Genomic DNA, 20,331 nt, shown 5'->3' with positions numbered 1-20,331 from the left:
CGAGTTTACTATGTATTCTAAAACCTGTATAAATTTCATTAAAATCTACTAAGCGGTTTTCGAGCTACAGTTGTCACCTGATCAAAAAACATAGTTTTGAAATTAAACGCATTTCAAGTTTCACCTCCCTGCTCCCGAGCGCTTTGAAGTGCCCGAGCGCACTTTGTTATTTGTCGAATAGCTCAAAAAGTAATTATCGGATCAACTTGAAATTTTCAGAGAATATTTTCAAGATATTACATTTAACGAAATTTTTTTTTGAAAATTCTGACTACCCCTAACCCCTAAAAACGTTTAGGTTGAACAAAATGTACAACGTTTTAATGAAATTAAGTGAACGAATTGTCTTTAAAAATATATGGTTTTATTCACATATCCCCTACACAAGTAGAGTGGTGTGTATATGTAGGGGTGGCTTATCTCATTTGAACATCTTGGGCCCCCTAGGCGAATATTTTGCCTAGTATTACACGTATATGCTTATATTGCATGTATTTCGGCGTACTGCTGGTTGAGTAGCCGAGGGCGGGGCATACATGGGGATTGAGTTATATCCATATTTACATGTATGGGCAGAAGGCATAAAAGATATGTAACTTAATTTTGAGGGTTTTGAGGTTGTATGCGCTTTTCATACTTATTGTATTGCGGTTGTTTCTTTTATAATTTTATTATCTGTACTGTTTGTTTAACATTTCTTTACCATCGGTTTATTACGGTTAGCGACTCCACGCCTGGCTCAGATATGGCCAGAATGGGGGCTCCTTTGAAACCTTTGAAGAGGGATCTTGCGAGAGTGAGATTTGTGATTTTCGCCCACTTTTTGAAGTGAGGTTTATAACTTTTACAAGTGTTTCCCATAAACTACCCGTTTGATGAGCGCTTAGATAGTTGCGATAAGTGCGACCTTTGCTTTTTGCAAGTCTGGGTGCTTCACTGTATTGTATTGTATTTGATTGTGAAAATTTAAGCAACTATGAGGCACTATAGTAAGAGAAGTGTCGATTTTTGGACATTCTATAACAATTACTCGTATGTTGCGGACGATATTATGTATGGAAGTGGGCGGTTGTGGCCAAGAATCGGTAGATTCTGATATCGTTAAGATTGTTTGAGGACTGTGATCATTTTTCTAAGTGAAGAAGAATTAGGATTTTCGCTTGTATCATAATTGGCGAAAGCCATCCTGCGGGGTCAAAAATGTTTTTGCGGATAATGCGGATATTGATTCAGTAGGATATGAAAGCTGATCAGATATCGCATTCCATTGGATCCCCTGTATTTTTATGTTGTACTGCCCTTTTAAAATTTAAGGAAATTAGTGTACAACAAATTTTCTTTTCGAATACTTAGTAATAAATCTCGATGATTTGGTTGAATTATAGATATTTGTGTTTTTAACACTGTAGTTTTCAGAAGAAACACTGACATGGTTTTTTGTGCCAATTTGTAGAGTGTTGGAAGATTGTGGCTTTGGTGGTAGTCGTACGACGTACCGGCTATTATTTGATCGAGTAGTTGTGGCTTTGTAGAAGTCTTTACAATACTGATCTTCTGGGGTTGTAATTGATATGAGGGGGCGTTTTTCCAACTCCCGAAATTTTTTCAATTGTGAATTGAGGTATTCGTTTGAGATTTCCTCAACCTGAGTAGTCATGGTTGTAACTGGTTCCGTAACTAGTCCACTTATGATCCAACCGAAAATAGTATTTTGTGCCAAAAGTGTATTTGAAATTTTCTCAATACCTTTGAGTATTATGTGTGTGTAATAGAAGGTCTATTTGAGCGGGAGTGTTGCAGTTAGGATCTGCTAACTTTAGGTGTGAAACCTTTTGCCAATGCTTGCTATTTATGTGGTAGCTTGGAAGCATATTTGTAAGTTGCGGTAAGACTATAGCTTCTGCTTGTATGTGATTATCCGCTTGGGGGGAAATTAGGGTAATGGGGCAGATTTTATTTGAGTTTTGGACAACTCTTCCGCCCATTCCCGTGATTTCGAAATTGGCTAGTTTTGTTGGCAGTTGTAGCCTATTTTGAGCCCTAGACGCTATGAAAGATCGTTGTGATCCTTGGTCTATTAAGGCTCTAAGTTTAAACAGCTCTCCTCGGTGTTCGATGGAGACGACTGCTGTGGGTAGTAGTACTCTACTTTGAATTTCGCTGTGTAGCGTTTGGGTTTTTAATGCCTTTGAGCAGCATGGTGCTTCTTGGCAATTTTCGGGATTTCGGTTTTTAGGTGTTGTTGTTACAACTAAACCTGTGGTTCTTTTTGTGTAAGCGCTTCTTTGGGGTGATATGGGTAATTTGCTGTAATGAAGCATTGAGTTGTGTCTTTTGTGGCAATATATGCAATTGAATTTGCTTTTGCAATTTTTATACTTATGCGCATGTGACAAGCAATTTGAACAAAGTCTTTTTGATCTGACAAAATAGTTTCTTTCTATAATTTTTAATTTTTTGAATTTCTCGCAAGATTGTAGTTTATGCCCTCTCGTGCATAGTTCGCATGACGTATGATTATTTTGTTCGGATGTGAACGATTGAGATTTGTAAAAGCTTCTGTTTAATTTATTTTTGCTACTAGCTTGGGGTCTATTGAAGCTTCTTTTTTGGTCGTGTTGTACATTTTTTGTTTTAATTAGCTTTTTGTCTACCCTTTCAGCGATTTCGTACTGGGTAGTTAGAAAGTCTTTCATTTGTTGCCACGTGGGGCATTTCTTTCGTGATGGGAGCGATTGCTCCCATAAAAGTAACGATTTTTCTGGTAATGCTGCGGTGCATATATTTACCAGAATAGGGTCCCAGCAGTCCGTGGGAATATTTTGAGTCGATAGAACCGACAAACAATTAGAAACAGTGGATTGTAGTCTAACAAATTCTTCACTTGTTTCTTTTTTAATCTTAGGCAAGTTTATTAGTGTCGTTACTTGTTTATCGACCAATATTCTTTCATTTTCATATCTTTCTTTTAGAGCTTCCCAAGCTAAATTGAAATTGTCGTCATTTAGTGCGAACTGTTTGACTATGACGCCTGCTTGACCTTTAGTTTTGTATCGGAGGTGATACAATTTTTGCGCTTTTGATAATTTTGGATGGTTGATGTATACGGCAGTGAACATGTCCCGGAAGGACGGCCATTCTTCATAACCTCCATAAAATATTTCTGTGTCACATGCGGGCACCTCGAGATGGATGCCTGAACTCGCCTCTTGACTTTGAATTTGTGGCAGCTCTACTCTCGGATGTGGAGTAGGTGCCATCGCTTTTATTAGCTTTATTTGATCAGAAATCATAGCTTTTGTTTCTTCGTACTGGTCTAAGCAGTTTTCGTAAAGTGCGTAAGCCGATGATTTAAAATCGTGTGGTAGATCTGAATTGTCTACTATGGCGTCATGAGCCGTTTGGAGACGAGTCCAAAAATTGTCAATATTTTGTTTTTTTATTTCCAATAACGATTCAGAGATGTCTTGAATCGGTGAAGTTGAAAATCGAGTGCAGACTCTCAGAAATGAATTTGACAAACTGTTTTGAGCGTGTAGCTCCTACAGGTGTAGTTTGACTTTTGTCGCCATTAACCATTTTTCTTATGTTATTTATATAATGTTTCAATGAATTATTAATATAACCTTTTATTTATTTTTTCAGTGTAAACTGAATTTACTTTTTGAATATATTGCTTTATTTAATTTAATTGATAAAAATCGCACTTTAAAGCAATAATATTTTTTATGTCCTTATGATGGTGTATTTAGGTACACCCTAATACACGGACTTGTGTGTACATATATATTTATGTGCTCGTGAAATTGAGAGCTCGTTGAAGAGATCAATACACTTTGTACATAAGTATGCACGGATTGTTTGTGCGTATGTATGTATATTTTCTAATGCAATTGAGAGCTCGTTGAAGAGATCAATGTGCTTTTAGTTTTTTATGTACGCAATCCTGCTTGTTTGTTACAAGGGGTATTGCGGGGTGTATGCCAATGTGGACTTTAAAAATATGTTTATTTTTGTTTTTAATAAATTATTTATTATTTTTAATTTTTTGATATCTACAAGCAATTGTAGTAGTGTTAATTTTTCCACAACGTTTATTGTTTTATTTTTCATGCAATTTTACAACTTTTTATATTGTAAATTTTCAATGTGTAATTGACCCAATGTATATAGGGTATATAAGCATAAAGCGAAGCGCGAAAGCGAAGTGAATAATGTGCAGGTATTATCCCTTACGCAATTATGTTTATATGTACTTATATTAAAGTAAGTATAGATATAATAGGTATGCATATATGTATGTTAGGTTTGTTTTTTCTCTTTGTTTTCCTTTTATATTTTATAATTTTGATTTGGTCTTTTGCTTACGTATTTTATGCAATCCTGCTTATTGTTTTTTTTTTTTTTTTAAGATAAGGGGTATTGCTTGAGAAATGTGCAAGTATATGTACTTGAATTTGTTTTTTGTGTTTGTTAATAGGTGTGTTGGAATACACAAAGGTAAGCTTATAAGGAGTTTATTTATTACTTCTTTTTTTTTTTTTTTTTTTTTTTTTTTGTTACAGTTTTATGTTTACTAATCAACTGTAACCTTTAACATACATAAATGCATGACGAAATGAAATAGGAAAAGATACGACTCACTTTATGCTCCCTCAAGGGTTTTTTGAGGGGATAATATATGTATGTACGAGTGTGTGTTCCTTTGTTGTCAATTCCTTTTCCTCTACTTCCAGTTGTGCCTCGTTTTAGTGAGTGTTGCTCTTGTTTTTATCTTTTGTTTTAAATTCGCGCCCGTATAAATTGTTGGTATTTATGTATGTTTACTAGGTATTTTAATATTTCGCGCCCGAATTGTGTTTTTGGGTTTTTGAACAATTTTACTTGCACACATGTATGTATGTGTGTATGTACATATGCATATTTTTATGTCACTGCACCCGTTTGTTTTGCCACTTTTGTTCTGTTCTTTTTGCGTCACTACATTTTTTTATTTTATTTAGTCACCGCACTTTGTATATTTTTATATGTGTAAGTTATTATGTTTTTTTTTTTTGTTTTTCCAATAGCGCCTTTCTGTGAGGCTCGAAGGACCATGAACAAATTTGTATAAAATATATTGGGCTAACCGCTTTTTGTGAGCTTTTATGACTTAACACTACGAACAACTTAAAGGAAAATACGCTTGTTGTGTACACTCTTTTCTTTTTATTTAGTTAACCATTTAGGTTCACTAATCATTTCAACCGAAACAAATTTAAATTTATCCAATCCAATCCAAGGGGAATCCGGAAAAGGGTCGTTGAAACTCGTACTCGGAAAAAAGAAGTTGACGTGGCTTAGATTCAAGTGTTTAAGCTTGATGTGGCGCTCAGGCCCGTAGACGAAAACGAATGTTTTTGCGAAAAAGTCTAGGATCGCTGTATTAGCGGTCTAATAAGCGAATGAAAGTTTAGCGATGATCCCGTCCTTTTTGTTAGGTGTCTTCGTGCATGTTGTACTCAGAGGTTGAGTGTGGTGGTGTCATCATGTGTAGTGTTCTCAAATGTTGAGTCCCGTGTGGTGTGTTTCATTAGGGTGTGCCAGTTTTACACAAGTAGAGTGGTGTGTATATGTAGGGGTGGCTTATCTCATTTGAACAAACATATTTTTTAATATATGAGTTTTGGTGAACTTTAACATAATTGAGTTAAAACTATCCTATCTTTCAAATAGGATCAAACTGGATACTAAATTTTACAAAAATCGGTTCAGTAGTTTGGGAGTTTACCCCGGACAAACGATGTAACAAGTAATTTTTATTTATATATACATATATATAGATAATTTAATCACAATTTCATAGAATGATGAATGTTAATTTCTTACGCAACAGTTTTTAATATAATACCAATTTAACACTTCCTTATATGTCTATATTATATATTATATATATTCCTATATTATTAAACCTGCTTAACTTTCACGTTATCACGTTGACGAATCTATATAAACCACTCCCTTTTGGGTTACCATATATTACATCTAGTTTTTGTGATCTATCTATAATTAATACAATCTACTGGAAAACACCAACGAAGTTAAAGGAAATAATATGCTTATACATATTATATAGTAAGTGGTTGAACTTTTCATATCTCTGCGAGTGGTATGACATGATCGATGTGGTGTGTAGGTAACCATTTTCCTCTCCTGTCTATTTACATTAACAAGCCTTGGTATTTCCAAATGACATCCGTTACACAGCGTTTTACTATTGTAACAAACTTCACAAACATTTAACCCTAGACTCCTAACCTTCGTCGATGTAGGCTGTTGAAAATTTGCTGTCTCAACAAATTTGTTGATCAACCAAAAGCTAATTGCCAACTCAGTGTTCGCTGCGCTCGTTTCGACGAATGGTTAAGTTTTGTGTTAGAATTTTTTAACTATCATGACTTTTTTCATTTTGAAGTTTTTATCAAGGCTTTTTGACAATTTCTGTGGGATTACTGTATGACGCGTTTGTTACTGCAAGAAGATAACGGATGATCCAAGTAAATATACATTTTTCAAATGACAAGCTGTCATGTTATTTTGGTTCAGTATTGTTTGTCACTTCATCATGGAAAGACTTACGCCTACGTTTACAAATTGTTCAACTTTTTTGGTGCCGAGTCAGCTTTTTGTTTCATTTTGTTTTATTTTATTCTATTTTCTCTCTTTATTTATCTTATTTACTTCTTTATTCACAGCTGTGTTGCGTTTAGCCTTTTATTTGTTACAGTGCTTCTAAAACTGATCGCTATATTGCTTTTTAAAATTGTCTTGGTTTTAAACATTGATAAAAAAAATTGTTCTGAATTGAATTTATTATTATTAATATTTTATTAACACACTAATTTATTATTTATCTATTAAATTTTGTTCTACTTACTCTTTTATTTAATCTTAATTCTTGTGGTTAATTATGTCTTGTAACTTCCCCAATTGTAACATTAAAGGCGAGTCAGATCGCTACGTTTCATGCTGGCTTTGTGATGGGCTTGCCCATATTAAATGTGCTGGACTGACAGGTAGAATCTTAGATTCTATTCTCGACTGTAAGGGATTGCGTTGGTCCTGTTTAAATTGTAGATCTATTGAAATCTATTTAAAGTTTATAGGGAGACACACAATGGCTTTAATGTTATCAGTCGTGATCTTGTAACCCTCACTGAAAAATTTAGGCACTATGAAAAATTGTTCAAATCTTTTAAGTCCCTGAATGATTCTCACGAATCCTCTAAACCTGCTCCTAAGCGTAAACGTCCTTCCGATGAAGTAACACTTAGTTCTTCTGTACAGAAAAGAACGTCTCCGCCCAATGACCTAATAAATCTCTCTTCTCCTTGCCCTCAAGGTGATAAGCCGTCAACTTCCAAAGAGCTCAATTCCCCAAAAGCTCTATCTAATAGTAATAAGTGTCTCACAATTCCAGAGGCTCCCCCTATTAACATAGTAGCATCAGTTAATAATTTAATAGTTATTCCACCTAAAAAGTCTATATATATTTCGAGACTTGCCAAAGATACCTTGGTGGAGGACATTAAATCTTACATTTCGTCACGTTTAAAAATCGATGATATCAATATACGTAAATTTAACTTCAATTATGAGATAAGTATATCATCGTTTAAAATAGACGTATCTCTTGAAACATTCAAAAAGATCTTAGATAGTTCATTCTGGCCACCTAGGGCTTTTGTATGCGAGTTTAAACCTAAACCTAGAAGTCAAACTGAGGAAAACATTGTTAAATTACCAAAAGCAACCACCGATATAAAAAACTGATTGGTAGAAATTCGATAAGCATTTATTATCAAAATGTTAGAGGTCTTAATACAAAATTAACTGACTTGTATTTGAACAGTTCCAATTTTAATTTCCATATAATTGGATTTACAAAAACTTGGTTAAAACCTCACATTTTTGATAATGATATTTTAAACAGCGAATTTCAAATTTTTAGATGTGATCGACTGAACAGAGTCGGTGGAGGTGTTCTATTTGCCGTGCATTCCTCTATCCCATCTGAATATATTCTTGTTCCAGGGACCGACCCATTTGAATTTAAATGTATTAGAGTATACGTTAATAGTTGCTTTATTTATTTAACCCTATCTTATACCCCATTCGGACTTATCTGTATACATGCAGCATGCTTCTTTAATAAATAGTGCTACCTCGATGGTAAATAATGCATATTCAATAATTGTATTAGGTGATTTCAATTTACCGTGTGCTTCGTGGAAACCTTTCGATGACTATATCGTGCCGATGTGCAATCGGTCATGTTTTAATGAGTTTTTCGAAAAAATGTCCGAGTTGCGTCTGAACCAAATTAATTTGATTCCGAATAAATTTGGTAAATGCTTAGATTTAGTATACGTTAATACCTCTGCAAAGTGTTCCGTTATTCAGAGTAATCCTCTTGTTCTACCAGAGGACTCATATCATCCTGCTTTGGAAATATCTGTCGAAATCTCAGGCAATGTACGGGATAATAATCATCAAACTGTACTCGGTTTAACTTTGCAAAAGTTAAGTACAGATCATTCTACAATATTATGGCCTAATTATAATGGTGACATTGAATTGAGTGTCTCTCATTAACATAACACTATTACGAAATTATTTGAATATCAATCTATCATTTCAAGTGACAATGATATTATATCCAATATGTTTGCAGAATTTTTCAAGTCAAACTACTGTAATAATTCTTCCAAATCTTTTTCTTATCAGCAAGTGCTGTGTTCGAATACTTTAATTAGCGCTCCAATTATTTCTGAAGAAGACGTCCTACTTAATTTAAATAAGTTTAAACCATCTTTTAGTTATGGCCCAGACATGATACCCTCATGCTTCCTAAAAAATAGTGCCAAATATATTTACTTGCCTTTGACAACGATATTTAACTCCTCTCTTAAACACGGTATATTTCCTTAAATAAGGAAACAGTCATTTATAATCCCTTTGCATAAAAGTGGATTTAGATCCAACATTGAAAACTATAGAGGTATCGCAAAACTATCAGTTATACCTAAACTTTTTGAAGCTATCATCACTGACCATATAACCTTTTCGATTTCTCCGTTAATTTCCTCATCTCAGCATGGATTTCGTAAAGGGAACTCGACTATAACAAACTTACTTGAATTTGTAAACCATGTATCATTGGGTTTTAGGGAACATAAGCATACGGATGTTATATACACAGACTTTAGCAAAGCTTTCGATAAAGTAAATATCTCGATTCTCATACATAAACTTGATCTGCTGGGCTTTCAACCAAGATTCCTTCGTTGGGTATCTTCCTATCTTTATAATAGAACACAACGAGTGATATTTGAGGATACACCTTCAGATACAATTAATGTTTTTTCAGGTGTTCCGCAAGGTAGTCATCTTGGCCCGATTCTGTGCTTGTTGTTTATTAACGATATCTCTTCAGTAATAGAATTCTCAAAAATTTTATTATACGCTGACGACGTAAAGATTTTTAAATCAAAAAATAAAACTGAGGAAAGGTCTCTGTTGCAAACAGACTTAAACAATTTGGTTGCTTGGTGTGATAGAAATGATTTGCCATTGAATCTCACCATATTCTAGAGCAAGTTTTTAACTATGTTGATTTGGGAGTTAATATGGACCCTAAGCTTAATTTCAGTCTTCATATTGATACCATGGTCTTGAAAGCAAAAGCTGTCCTCAGTTTTGTTAAACGCTGGTCTAAAGAATTTAGAGATCCGTATATTACTAAAACACTTAATACAACTTTGGTTAGACCTATATTGGAATATGGCTCTGTTGTATGGAACCCTAGCTACCAAATCCATTCTGACAAGTAAGAGTCGGTTCAAAAACAATTTTTACTTTTCGCCTTAGCGCATTTCCGATGGGATGCTAGGGTAAGTCTACCTCCATACACTAGTCGTTTAAAACTTATTAATCTACCTACACTTTCTAGTTGTAGGGAAATGCTTGGCATAATATTCTTAGGGAAACTTTTGAATGGAACTGTTTGCAGTTTTTTCTCCTGTCTGAAATTAAATTTTATATCCCGGTTCGCCTTTCGAGGCAGTTTAGAACTTTACTGCTAAAATCCTGTAGATCAAATTTTGAACTAAACGAGCCATTCCGCCGTATATGTCATGATTTTAATTCTCATTCCAGCATATTTGACTTATCTGACTCACTTTTCAAAATTAAAAAGACTTTATTGTTTTCTCTTAATAAATGAAAATGTAACAATTTATTATATTGTAACTTTGGATCTTAGCTGTTGAAATTTTTGTTTCTGTAGTTGAGCAGTTTTAGATCTCCCGTTTATGTCGGTAAATACATGTATAAAATCCTGCAAGTATACCAAGATATACAAAAGTATCGGAGAACCTTATTGAAAAATTGAGTACTACTTGCCCAAAGTATTTGGAGATGGTAAAGTCGTTAGGAAAATGAGGATACTACAGATAAATTTATACCACTGCGCTGCAGCGCAAGATTTGCTTAAACAGACAATGTTTAAGAAACACATTGATGTCGTCTTACTAAGCGAGCAATACTCCCAGCGTTCGGAAATCACCTGAACCACAGACATATTAGACAAGGCTGCAATATGGTTATGTAAAGGCCAATCTTTTACATCCTGCTTCAAAGATCATAATTGTTTTACATGGGCAAATATACTTTGTTAGTTGCTATGCTCCTCCCAGCGCCTCAGTAATAGATTTTGAAAACTTTCTTTTAGAGCTTGCTCTAGAAACCAGAGGGAAATCGCCGGTCATAATCGCGGGCGACTTCAATCCGTGGTCAACTGTTTGGAGTAGCAGATGCACAAACCATCGTGGACGTCTGTTACTAGAATTCCCAATGCAGAAAGCAGTTGGACGCGAAAGAAATAACGACCATCCCGGTGCTGTATCGGCCATGGTTATTTATTTTAAGGGCGGGCAAAGACTCCCAATGGAGAAAGAAGTTGGACGCGCAAGGGATAACGAAAAACCTGGTGTTGTATCGGCCAGGGTTATTTTCGTGAAGCGCGGCCGAAGGCCTCCAATGTAAAAAGAAGTTGGACGCGAAAGAAATAACGACCACCCTGGTGTTGGATCGCCCAGGGTTATTTTTTTTGAAGCGCTGCCATATGCTCCCAATGCAGAAAGAAGTTGGACGCGCAAGGGATAACGAAAACCCCGGTGTTGTCAACATGGAACCCATTTGTTATTGTGCATATAACGAAAATTTTGAAAAATAAAATGCTTATTTAAAGCAAATATTACAATAAAATAACTAATATAAATATGTAGAAGCATTGTAGTGAAGTGTAAGTGTATAATAAGTGCATAATATAAAAGAAAATTTAACTATAAATCGAAATCTACCTAATTCACTTAAGATAAAATTTGGGTATATATATCGAAACTATAAGTTTCCGGCGTCTATAACGTATATATTCTTTATCTGGAGAATCTCCTCTATCCATCCATACCCTTTTTAACCCCGAAATCGTGGGATGGTATACTAAAGCCGACCCAATTTCAACATAATTACACATTTTTTATTCAAGTACCAACACCAACACTTATTTCTTTTTTAACCAATTTCGAATATCCCAAACAAACAGAACTTGCCAACTCATTTATTGATTTTATTGAATGAGAAAACATATTTGTCATAAGTCCCAATAGAATGTGTAAAGAAAAAAAATTATTTGCGTTTTTGAAGGGAAAAGGTAAGCAGAACAAATTTTGTGTTATTTTAAAAATATTTATTTAACTTTTTTTTTTTAATTTTTTTAGCATAACAATAAACATACATGTCTCGTGGATGGATGGATGTGATTGATGAAACTTCAACAGATAAGAACATGGACTAATTAATGGAGGTGAATTTGTATCTTCATTTACAAGTTGAATATTATAATTTTATTGGGTATTTGAATAATATTTGCTGGACCACAAATGGGAACCCACATATATTATATAATATTCTAGGTGTGGTTGTAGCAGCAAAAAACATTCTTGAAGAAATTTCCACTGCCGAGTTGACAGTCCTTGGCCGGATAAAAATCCGGGTTCGTTCCGGTTATTTCGAGCCGACTGACATGGGAACGGACAATATTTCAATGACATATGATGAACGTGATAAAACGTTTTCGATTGGCTATTAAAATAAACTACGACAAATTTCTAAACTTTTAAGCGACTTTAGTTTATGTTCTGTTATATGTATATGCACATACATATATAGCGAATAAAAGCATGATAATCAGTTAAGGTTAACTTTAGATTTATAACTCATAGTAAGAAGATGGATAATAAAATATGTGTAATATACAATCATGGATAAAATAATCCGAAACTCTTTGATTCGAGAGAGCGCTGTCAAAGCCACATTTTTTATAACATTTGACAGTGGTGCCAAAAAGGTAAGAAATAAGTTTCGAGACTTTTTAATGTACTTCTTGAGTATTTTTCGGTTTCCATTTTTTCAGAAAAAAATATACATTAATAAAATTAGTTTAACAAGCTAGATACTCTATATGACGTCTAAATATATTATATGTACATGTATATTTTAAATACAAAAGATTTTTAATATTAACGTTTAAAACTAAATTTTATATTTTAATATTTCAAAACACTTATTAAAACTCTCTTTAAATAAAGATTAGAAATATACGTAAAAGTCACCAAAAAATCTGATCTCACAAATTACCCACTGACAACGCAATTTATTTCTTCGGGATTCTTAGTGGTATTTAATTGTTTTGCTTGTCATCTGTTCAGTAGCTCATGAACTCGTGGTTTTCCTTTGGCAGCACTGAAAGTTCATGAGCTCTCTCAGAAGGCAAAGAGAGGAGTTTCGGATCATTTTATCTATGTATACAATAAACTACTTATAGGCTATTTTCGAAAACGTCGTTTGCAAATCAAAATTTACTTTTGATGGCAAGGATATTAACCAATTTCCTATATATTCGAATGATGGTTGTGAATCTATTTTCGGTGAAAATTACGAAGTTATTTATAATTAAACTCTTCGCTTTAAACGTATAATTTTTTTATTTTTATAGGCTCCAAAAAAAAGAAAACCTCGCTCATTGCGAAATTAAATTTTGCAGTGAAATTGTTCTATAACGTCAAATTGCTATATTGATACCTTGCAGTAATACGTTTTCGAAGTCAACCATACCTTCTTACATGAGTCTAAAATTTTAAGCAATAGTATAAGATTATTGTATTATGCAGATCAAATATAATAAATTTCGTACCTTTGGGTGGAACGTCCAATTTGTTGCAGTGAACTCCAAACTTCCGAAATAATAACAACAGATATAAAGAAATTTTGTAAATCGTCATGTTCTTCTCCATATTTTTCTAAATGTTGCCAAGAAAAAAAAAAGTTTCTAAACTTGAACTAAAAAAATTGCAAGCAAATATTTGCATCTAATTTATTTATCAACTAATAACAACTTTTACATTTGTATTGCAAAAGATTAGTGGTTTCCTGGTGACATTCAAATGAAAAATTCTATGTATTATATATTTTATAGTGTACGTTATTATGTTCATTTATCTCACCATATCTAGAAATGGAAAATTAAAATTTAATTATTTTTTATATTTACATTGTATTAAATACAAGGTATTTTGGGTTGCCAGGCGAACTTTCCATAGTGTTACTATTCTTTCCATAGTGATATGAATGTGTCAAAAGAGCTAAATTTTTTAGAATATTAATGTTTTTACAGTTTCTAGTAATTTTAATACTTATAGATCAGCAACCGACACCTACCGATTTAACCGAACATTTTATAATCTTGCAACTTGCCAAGATCAAAGCCGGTGATATTCCATCAAGTGCATAAGGTTTGTTAGTTGTATTGGGTCTAGGGTAAATTTTCACCCTATTTTATCCATTTTAGGCACAGCGATGCACCGTTATAGAAAAATACGCTGTCCCAATTTTGTTACAATAAAATAACTCACATATTTGCCGATATATGTATGTGGTATAAAGTCAACCGAAAGTTCAAAAATCTTCCTATTAGGTATATGGGTGCTAAGAGCATTATTGATCCGATTCAACCAATTTTTAATATACTGGCATACTATTATTAGAAAAGAATTCTCTCCGTAAATATTATACATCACAGATTGACCGATATTTTTGATAAAAAGTTTGCAAAACGAACTGTGATCAACATATTCGGTATAGGGGCTTGAATAGTTTTGGTCTGATTTGGAAAATTTTGGGTCATAAGGTGGCACACCGCAAAAGCAATATATCTGCAAAGTATTTCTGGATACATTGATTGTTTCTTGATTTGTACACTTTAAAGTGAAGGTATCAGATGGAATTTTAAGTTGTATTCTATGGTTTCTATAAAGCTCTCCTGTATTATCTCGGGTGTAAAAGTTTAAATCTCTGGCGCATTTATTTATAGACTTATCGAACTTTTAATAGAGATAAAATCTTCCAAGTGTGACTGCTTTTTTTCGATGGTCAAGATTCCTCGTACAACAAACTGTTTTGGTTCTAAATCAAACACACTTTCTTAAAACACCGAACCGATTTCGATTATATGCAGTACGATTGTGAGTGAAAATGTCATTTGATATAACTAATTTTTGCAAAAAACAATATTTGTAAAAATTGTCTAAACTATTTTTTAAACAAAATCAATAATAGCCAACTTCTCAATGACTTAAAAAAATTTATTGCTGCGCGGCAAAAGAAACACGGATAATTTCTGATTAAGTGAAAGTTTTCATGCTTTTGCGTATGGTTGTTTATTAAATGAAAAAAAAAATACTTTATGAAGAAAATTTTTTAAAGCGATTTAGAAAACATATGTATATGGTATAAGCACAAGAACCACCTGTTTTTAACTCTTCATCTTCCTCATTTTAAGCCATCAAGTGTCCCTGGGTATTGCGTACTCCAGTTCCAAATAACTTTTTTTTGTATAGTACTCAGACTATAATAAGTTCATGTGTTGGCAAAACTTTACATTAAAAATTTAGCGAAAGAGTTAAACATTAATTTTTTGACGAAATTGTGAATGGATTGCAACTAAATTTGGTATCTTTGCAAATCATTGGCTGTCTTCGATTGGTCATTTCTCTGCTCACTTCTGTTCTCTTGTCAAAAAATTTACATGTGAAAGAAACAACCAAGTTATCGAGTTGAATTGAAGAAAGATGCGAATACCTCATTAAAAGGGTATGACTTCTATCTTAAATGCTGCCAAGTTTTGCTTTGTATATTTTAACTCACTTTTACTATTGGGAATATTTCAAATAACAATTTGAACTACAAATTTCATTGTTTTTCTTGTATTTTTAAAACATAAGATTTAAAACCAATTATAATAATTTATAGAAAATTGATATAAATGGTTATCTCGAAAAAATATTTTATCCACTAAGAAAGAATCATAACACTATTGTGTCAGAATACATGTTAGCGCCCGTTTGATTTTAGCATCTGGTATAGTGTGTTCGATTCGCTGTAGAGTAAATTTTGGCGGATCGAATAAACATAGTTATTATATGATTGACATATTCGGTGTGTGGGGTCTGGAACAGTTTTTTCAAAAGTTTATTAAAAAATACGAAACGGTTCAAATTCATTATTCGACAAAATCGTGAACGGACCAAAGCCAGCTTAATAAAATCATTATTAAATGAGAAATATGTGATATAGACTAATCGGAAGAGAATAAATTCATTATATTGAGTTGATGTGCAAAGCGTCGAAATTCATTATATTAGGTAACATATATGAGGTTACACCAAAACTAAGGTCATTTATATCGAACGCAAACGACTAATATAATTTTAAAACTCTGAAAAATAAGTGGTCAAGTTTTATTAAAATATTACACTTTCGACCAAACTAAACGGTTTAAAGTCAGGTGGAAAAACGGAAATCGTATATGCATTAATTAGGAAAATGTTCAGGTATACTTGAGAACTTATTTCCAAGCAATTTTATAAATTTAAAAATATATATGAAGAAAAGTCAGCCTTCTCAGTATCAGTTATGTGGAGGCCAAGGCAAGTTTTCGCTTGATTTTATCCACTCTAGGCACAACGGTACACTGTTAGTAGAAAAATACGCTCTCTCAATCATATTGGGCGATATACATATGTGATATAACGTCAACTATAAGTTTGGACATGTATTGAAATTTAATGTCTCTGTATCATTTAGTTATTGATTTATCGCACTTTTAGGCGTTTTTAACAAGACCGTTATATGAGAAGAGGGCAGGGTTATAATCCGATTTCATAATTTTCACACTGTCGGTAGGGGTTTTTATAGGACTTGTCCTAAGTGAATATTATTATTGTAACTTTAGTCACTTTAGAGATATGTATTTTAAACCTGTTAGAGGGCAGGGAAATTCCCAATCTTTCTTCTACAATTCCCAGTACCAAATTATAGGTGTATTTCTCAATTTAGTGCTAAGTTAATAAAAATGATAGATTTTCAATTATTGGCGCTTTGAGGGCGTGGCAGTGTCCGATTACGCCCATTTATGAATCGTCCTCACTTTTTTACTAGTGAAGACGGACAAGGACGGAAAGACAGATACTCACTCGGATTTCAACTCAATTCAATTAAACATGCATTATTCTAAGAAACCGAATGGGTTACAATAAAATTTGGTATCTATTATATATAACGTGATCCAAGTAGAGGTACTTTTCTTAATAGCCTTTTTTTAACAGATCATGCATGAGTCGTGTCAAGTTGTCATGTCAATTTTGTTCAGTGTTTTTTGGCATATCATCAAGGAAAGCCTGAACAACGTTTACAAATTGTTCATCTTTATTACGAAAGTTCACGTTCTGTAAAAAATGAGTTTCGCGAGCTTCGCTCAACTTATGGTCAACATAATTGGCCTACTGAGCATTCTATTCGCAGACACACCCATCTTCCGACCCAGTATTAATTATTGTATAATACTTGACCGAATAGACCAGCACTCAGTGAAGAAAACATAGTGGCGTGGAGAGTCGATTCGGCTCCGTTCGCAGCAGGTCGGACATCGCATTGAACGACTTGGCGCCTTTTACTTCGAGATCTTACATTGAAAGCGTTCAAAATAGAGCTTGTGCAAGAACTGAAGTCGCTCGACCTTCCCAAGCGACATCGCTTCCCTCTATGAGCTCTTGAAAAGTTCCAAGACGATCCGACGTTTTCGAGCCTAATTTTGTTTAGCGATGAGGATTTGATGCCTAAAAATTGAAGCGCGTGATCTCGGCGACATTAGGTTTCAACACGCCGGCATCACTTCCTACACATCGCATCAATCAATTATTCAGGCCTTGGAGCAAAATATCACGCGTGTTATTCTCCAGCTACCAGACGAAATGCTCGAACGAGTCATCGAAAGTTGTATTCAACGGATGGAGCATTTGAAAGAGATAATCTTCAAAAATTAAATGCTGGAAATCTTCTTTCACATTCACAAACATTCCTCATTAAATCTGAATTTTTTGTTTTTTTCTCTTTAAAAAAGTAGGGAATTTTTAAATGGATCCCCCTTTATATATTATATTATATATATCGTCACAGACTCATTTAGTATATAAGGAAAACATTAACCAACGAGGAGAAATCCTAATTTTATTCTGTGTTTAATGAAAATTTATATAAAAGTATGTTGGATATGAGAGCTAACGTAATTCGTAGATTGATATCGTAAATTTTTGGCATTGAACTGTAGTACAATATTGGGTATTATACTTTCACTTATTTTGCTAAATATTTTACATATTGATCGATATATACGGTATATAACCAACCGGAGATTTGGAATTCTTTTATAACAGTTTTATATTACGATATAACTATTTTTCCCACAATGTAAATGACTGTGTTGGAAAACTTGTCGTCAAAATAATGGCAAATAGTTAACGAATATTACTCGGAAAGGACGATAAAGCAGCATCAGCAAGTTATTCGATGCGAGTGCTAAGGCCAAAGATTTTGGTTTTTTAAGCGGGTCTGGTTTAAGCCAACCGGAAATTCGAAAATATTTATATTAGGTATGTAGGGCTAAGGGAAGTACTGACCCGTGTTACCCATTTTTGGGAAAATGGCATGCTGTTATCACAAAAATATTCGAATTGAATTTTAATACTAATCCTCACAGAGAAATTAGCCATATATACTAGAGTGTACATATATGGTATCTGGGTCCTTAAAAAGTTATAGTCCGATTTTGACGATTTTTGGACACTTCAAGATTGAGAGCCCTATATGTGCAAACTTCTGATAACTTCATAGATGCTAGATTTATATACTGTAAAGTGAAAAAATTATTTGAAATTTAGAAGTTTGTTATATCGAATTTGGGCTTGGTTAGCCTCCGATTTGGCACATTTTCCCAGTGTGTAATAGGAAGTATTAGGGGAACCTCACACTTAAAATTTGAAATTGTTTTAGTAGTTCTTCAGATATATGATTTCTTATAAAGATCTTCCTTATTACGCTGGTTGTGAAATTTAATGCTTGTGGCTCATTTATTCACTAGTTATCGCACTTTTATTAGTTTTCTACTTAACTTATATAAGGAGTGGGCATGGTTATTATCCGATTTCGCCGGTTTTCACATAGTTTAATGAAGTGATGAAACGACTTTTTCTTAGTTAGTTTGGTTGGTATATCTTAAGCAATTTGGAAGATATGTATATTAAACTATTTAAGGACTGCAGCCACACCCACTTTAAAAAAAGTTTAAGCCATCAACCCTGGGTATTGCGTTCTCCTGAACCAAATAACTTTTTTTTACACTACTCAATTTACAGCTTGCACAGACAGACAGACGGACAGACAGTCATCCGGATTACAACTCGTCTCTTCATCTTGATCATTTATATATATATAAACTTATAACTAACTCGATTGGATTAAGGCGATACAAAGAACCGTTAGGTGAACAAAACTATTATACTCTGTAGCAGCATGTTGCAAGAGCAAAAAAAAACAAATCGCGTTGACTTAATTTCAGTAAAATATCATATATTTTGACCAACCTAAAGGTTTAAGGTCAAGTGCAAAGTTTATGTACTTTTATGTATTTTTTTCACATATTATTAACAGAAAAAAAGAGCGTATCTCAGTTTCGTTAACGTACCTTACATACCATCACCATAAAGGGATGTTTTAAAATCCTAATATTAGTTATATGACGGCCAGGGCAAGTTTTCGCTTGATTTAATTTATTACATGCACAAAGAAAAATTTTTATTAGAAAATCACGCTCTATCAATTGCTTTAAGATAACTCACATATTGACCGATATTTGCGGTTAAAGCCAGTATTGATCTATTAGATATATGAGTACTAAGCGATTATTGAGCTGATTCAATCCATTTTAACCACACGGGCATACTATTATCAGATAGGAGTTTTCTCTGAGTTTCTATTATATATTTCACAAACTGGCAGATTTTATTAACAAGGAAATACCTGAAAATGAGAAAAGCAGTAGGTTAAATAATGTTGGTCAAATTTAAGATTTGCACAACATGCTTGTTTGAGTTGATGTGGAAAACGTCAACCAGACGATCGGATTTCATTATATAATATTAGGAATAGGAGAGGCCAAGGTTTAGACAAACTCTAAAATATTCAGCGCTAAACTATAAATATAATTTTATAATTCTAAAGAAAACTTATCGACTTAATTTCTTTAAAATATCACACATATGGACCAACCTAAACATTTTAAGCTCAGCTGGAAAGTCGGGAATCACAGAGTTAATTAAGGACAGAGAAAGGTCTGGTTAACCTTTCATATTTTCAAGTAATTTCACAAATAAATATGTATAATATATAACTCGCACACTAATGAAAATCATTGTATATATAATATTATTTGGGAATTGGGGTAATACGAAAACTAAATCCACATATTTTTGGTATTAAATTATAGTACATCCAATATTACACGTTCAGTTTAAAAATCGTACGTAAATGGGAGATAGTCGTAGTATTGACTGGATTTGATATATTTTTGGCATAGCTACATATTCAATTCGAGAAATAAACATATTATTCTGTATCTTTATTTATCGTCTGCTAAATGACATGTACCTAATTGACCAGGAATTCGCATTCCTCCACCTTCTCTTCACGCCAAACGAAAAAACTAATGCAAACATATTCAAACCTCATATAGACCAACTTCAACAGTTTATTCAATATAAAGCAAACGGTTTAGTGAGAGACTGCAGCCTATTGAAGGAAGGTGCACGAAAGACAAAAATCTGTTGGCTTCAAGAATTC

General features: G+C 33.4%; 1 protein-coding gene across 16 annotated transcripts in view; it reads right to left on the bottom strand.

Moving 5' to 3' along the window:
* The window catches only part of Ptp52F (Protein tyrosine phosphatase 52F), a 922,788-nt gene that overhangs the window by 829,793 nt on the left and 72,664 nt on the right, over positions 1–20,331 (bottom strand). For 12 of the 16 annotated variants that reach the window (XR_011395839.1, XR_011395840.1, XM_070107709.1 and 9 more), the window contains exon 2: positions 13,295–13,400. The exons of the other annotated variants lie outside the window; for them this stretch is intronic. Coding sequence is in view for 10 of the 12 variants with exons in the window: in XM_070107721.1 (XP_069963822.1) it covers positions 13,295–13,400 (106 nt within the window). In the remaining 2 variants the exon portion in view is untranslated. The remainder of the gene's footprint in view (positions 1–13,294; positions 13,401–20,331) is intronic. 16 annotated transcript variants of the gene reach the window in all.

Source organism: Bactrocera oleae, chromosome 4 (genome assembly GCF_042242935.1).
Source record: "Bactrocera oleae isolate idBacOlea1 chromosome 4, idBacOlea1, whole genome shotgun sequence".
In the NCBI taxonomy this organism is placed as follows: Eukaryota; Metazoa; Arthropoda; class Insecta; order Diptera; family Tephritidae; genus Bactrocera; species Bactrocera oleae.
The sequence above is the reverse complement of the archived record's forward strand: the minus strand, read 5'-3'. Positions and strand labels throughout refer to the sequence as shown.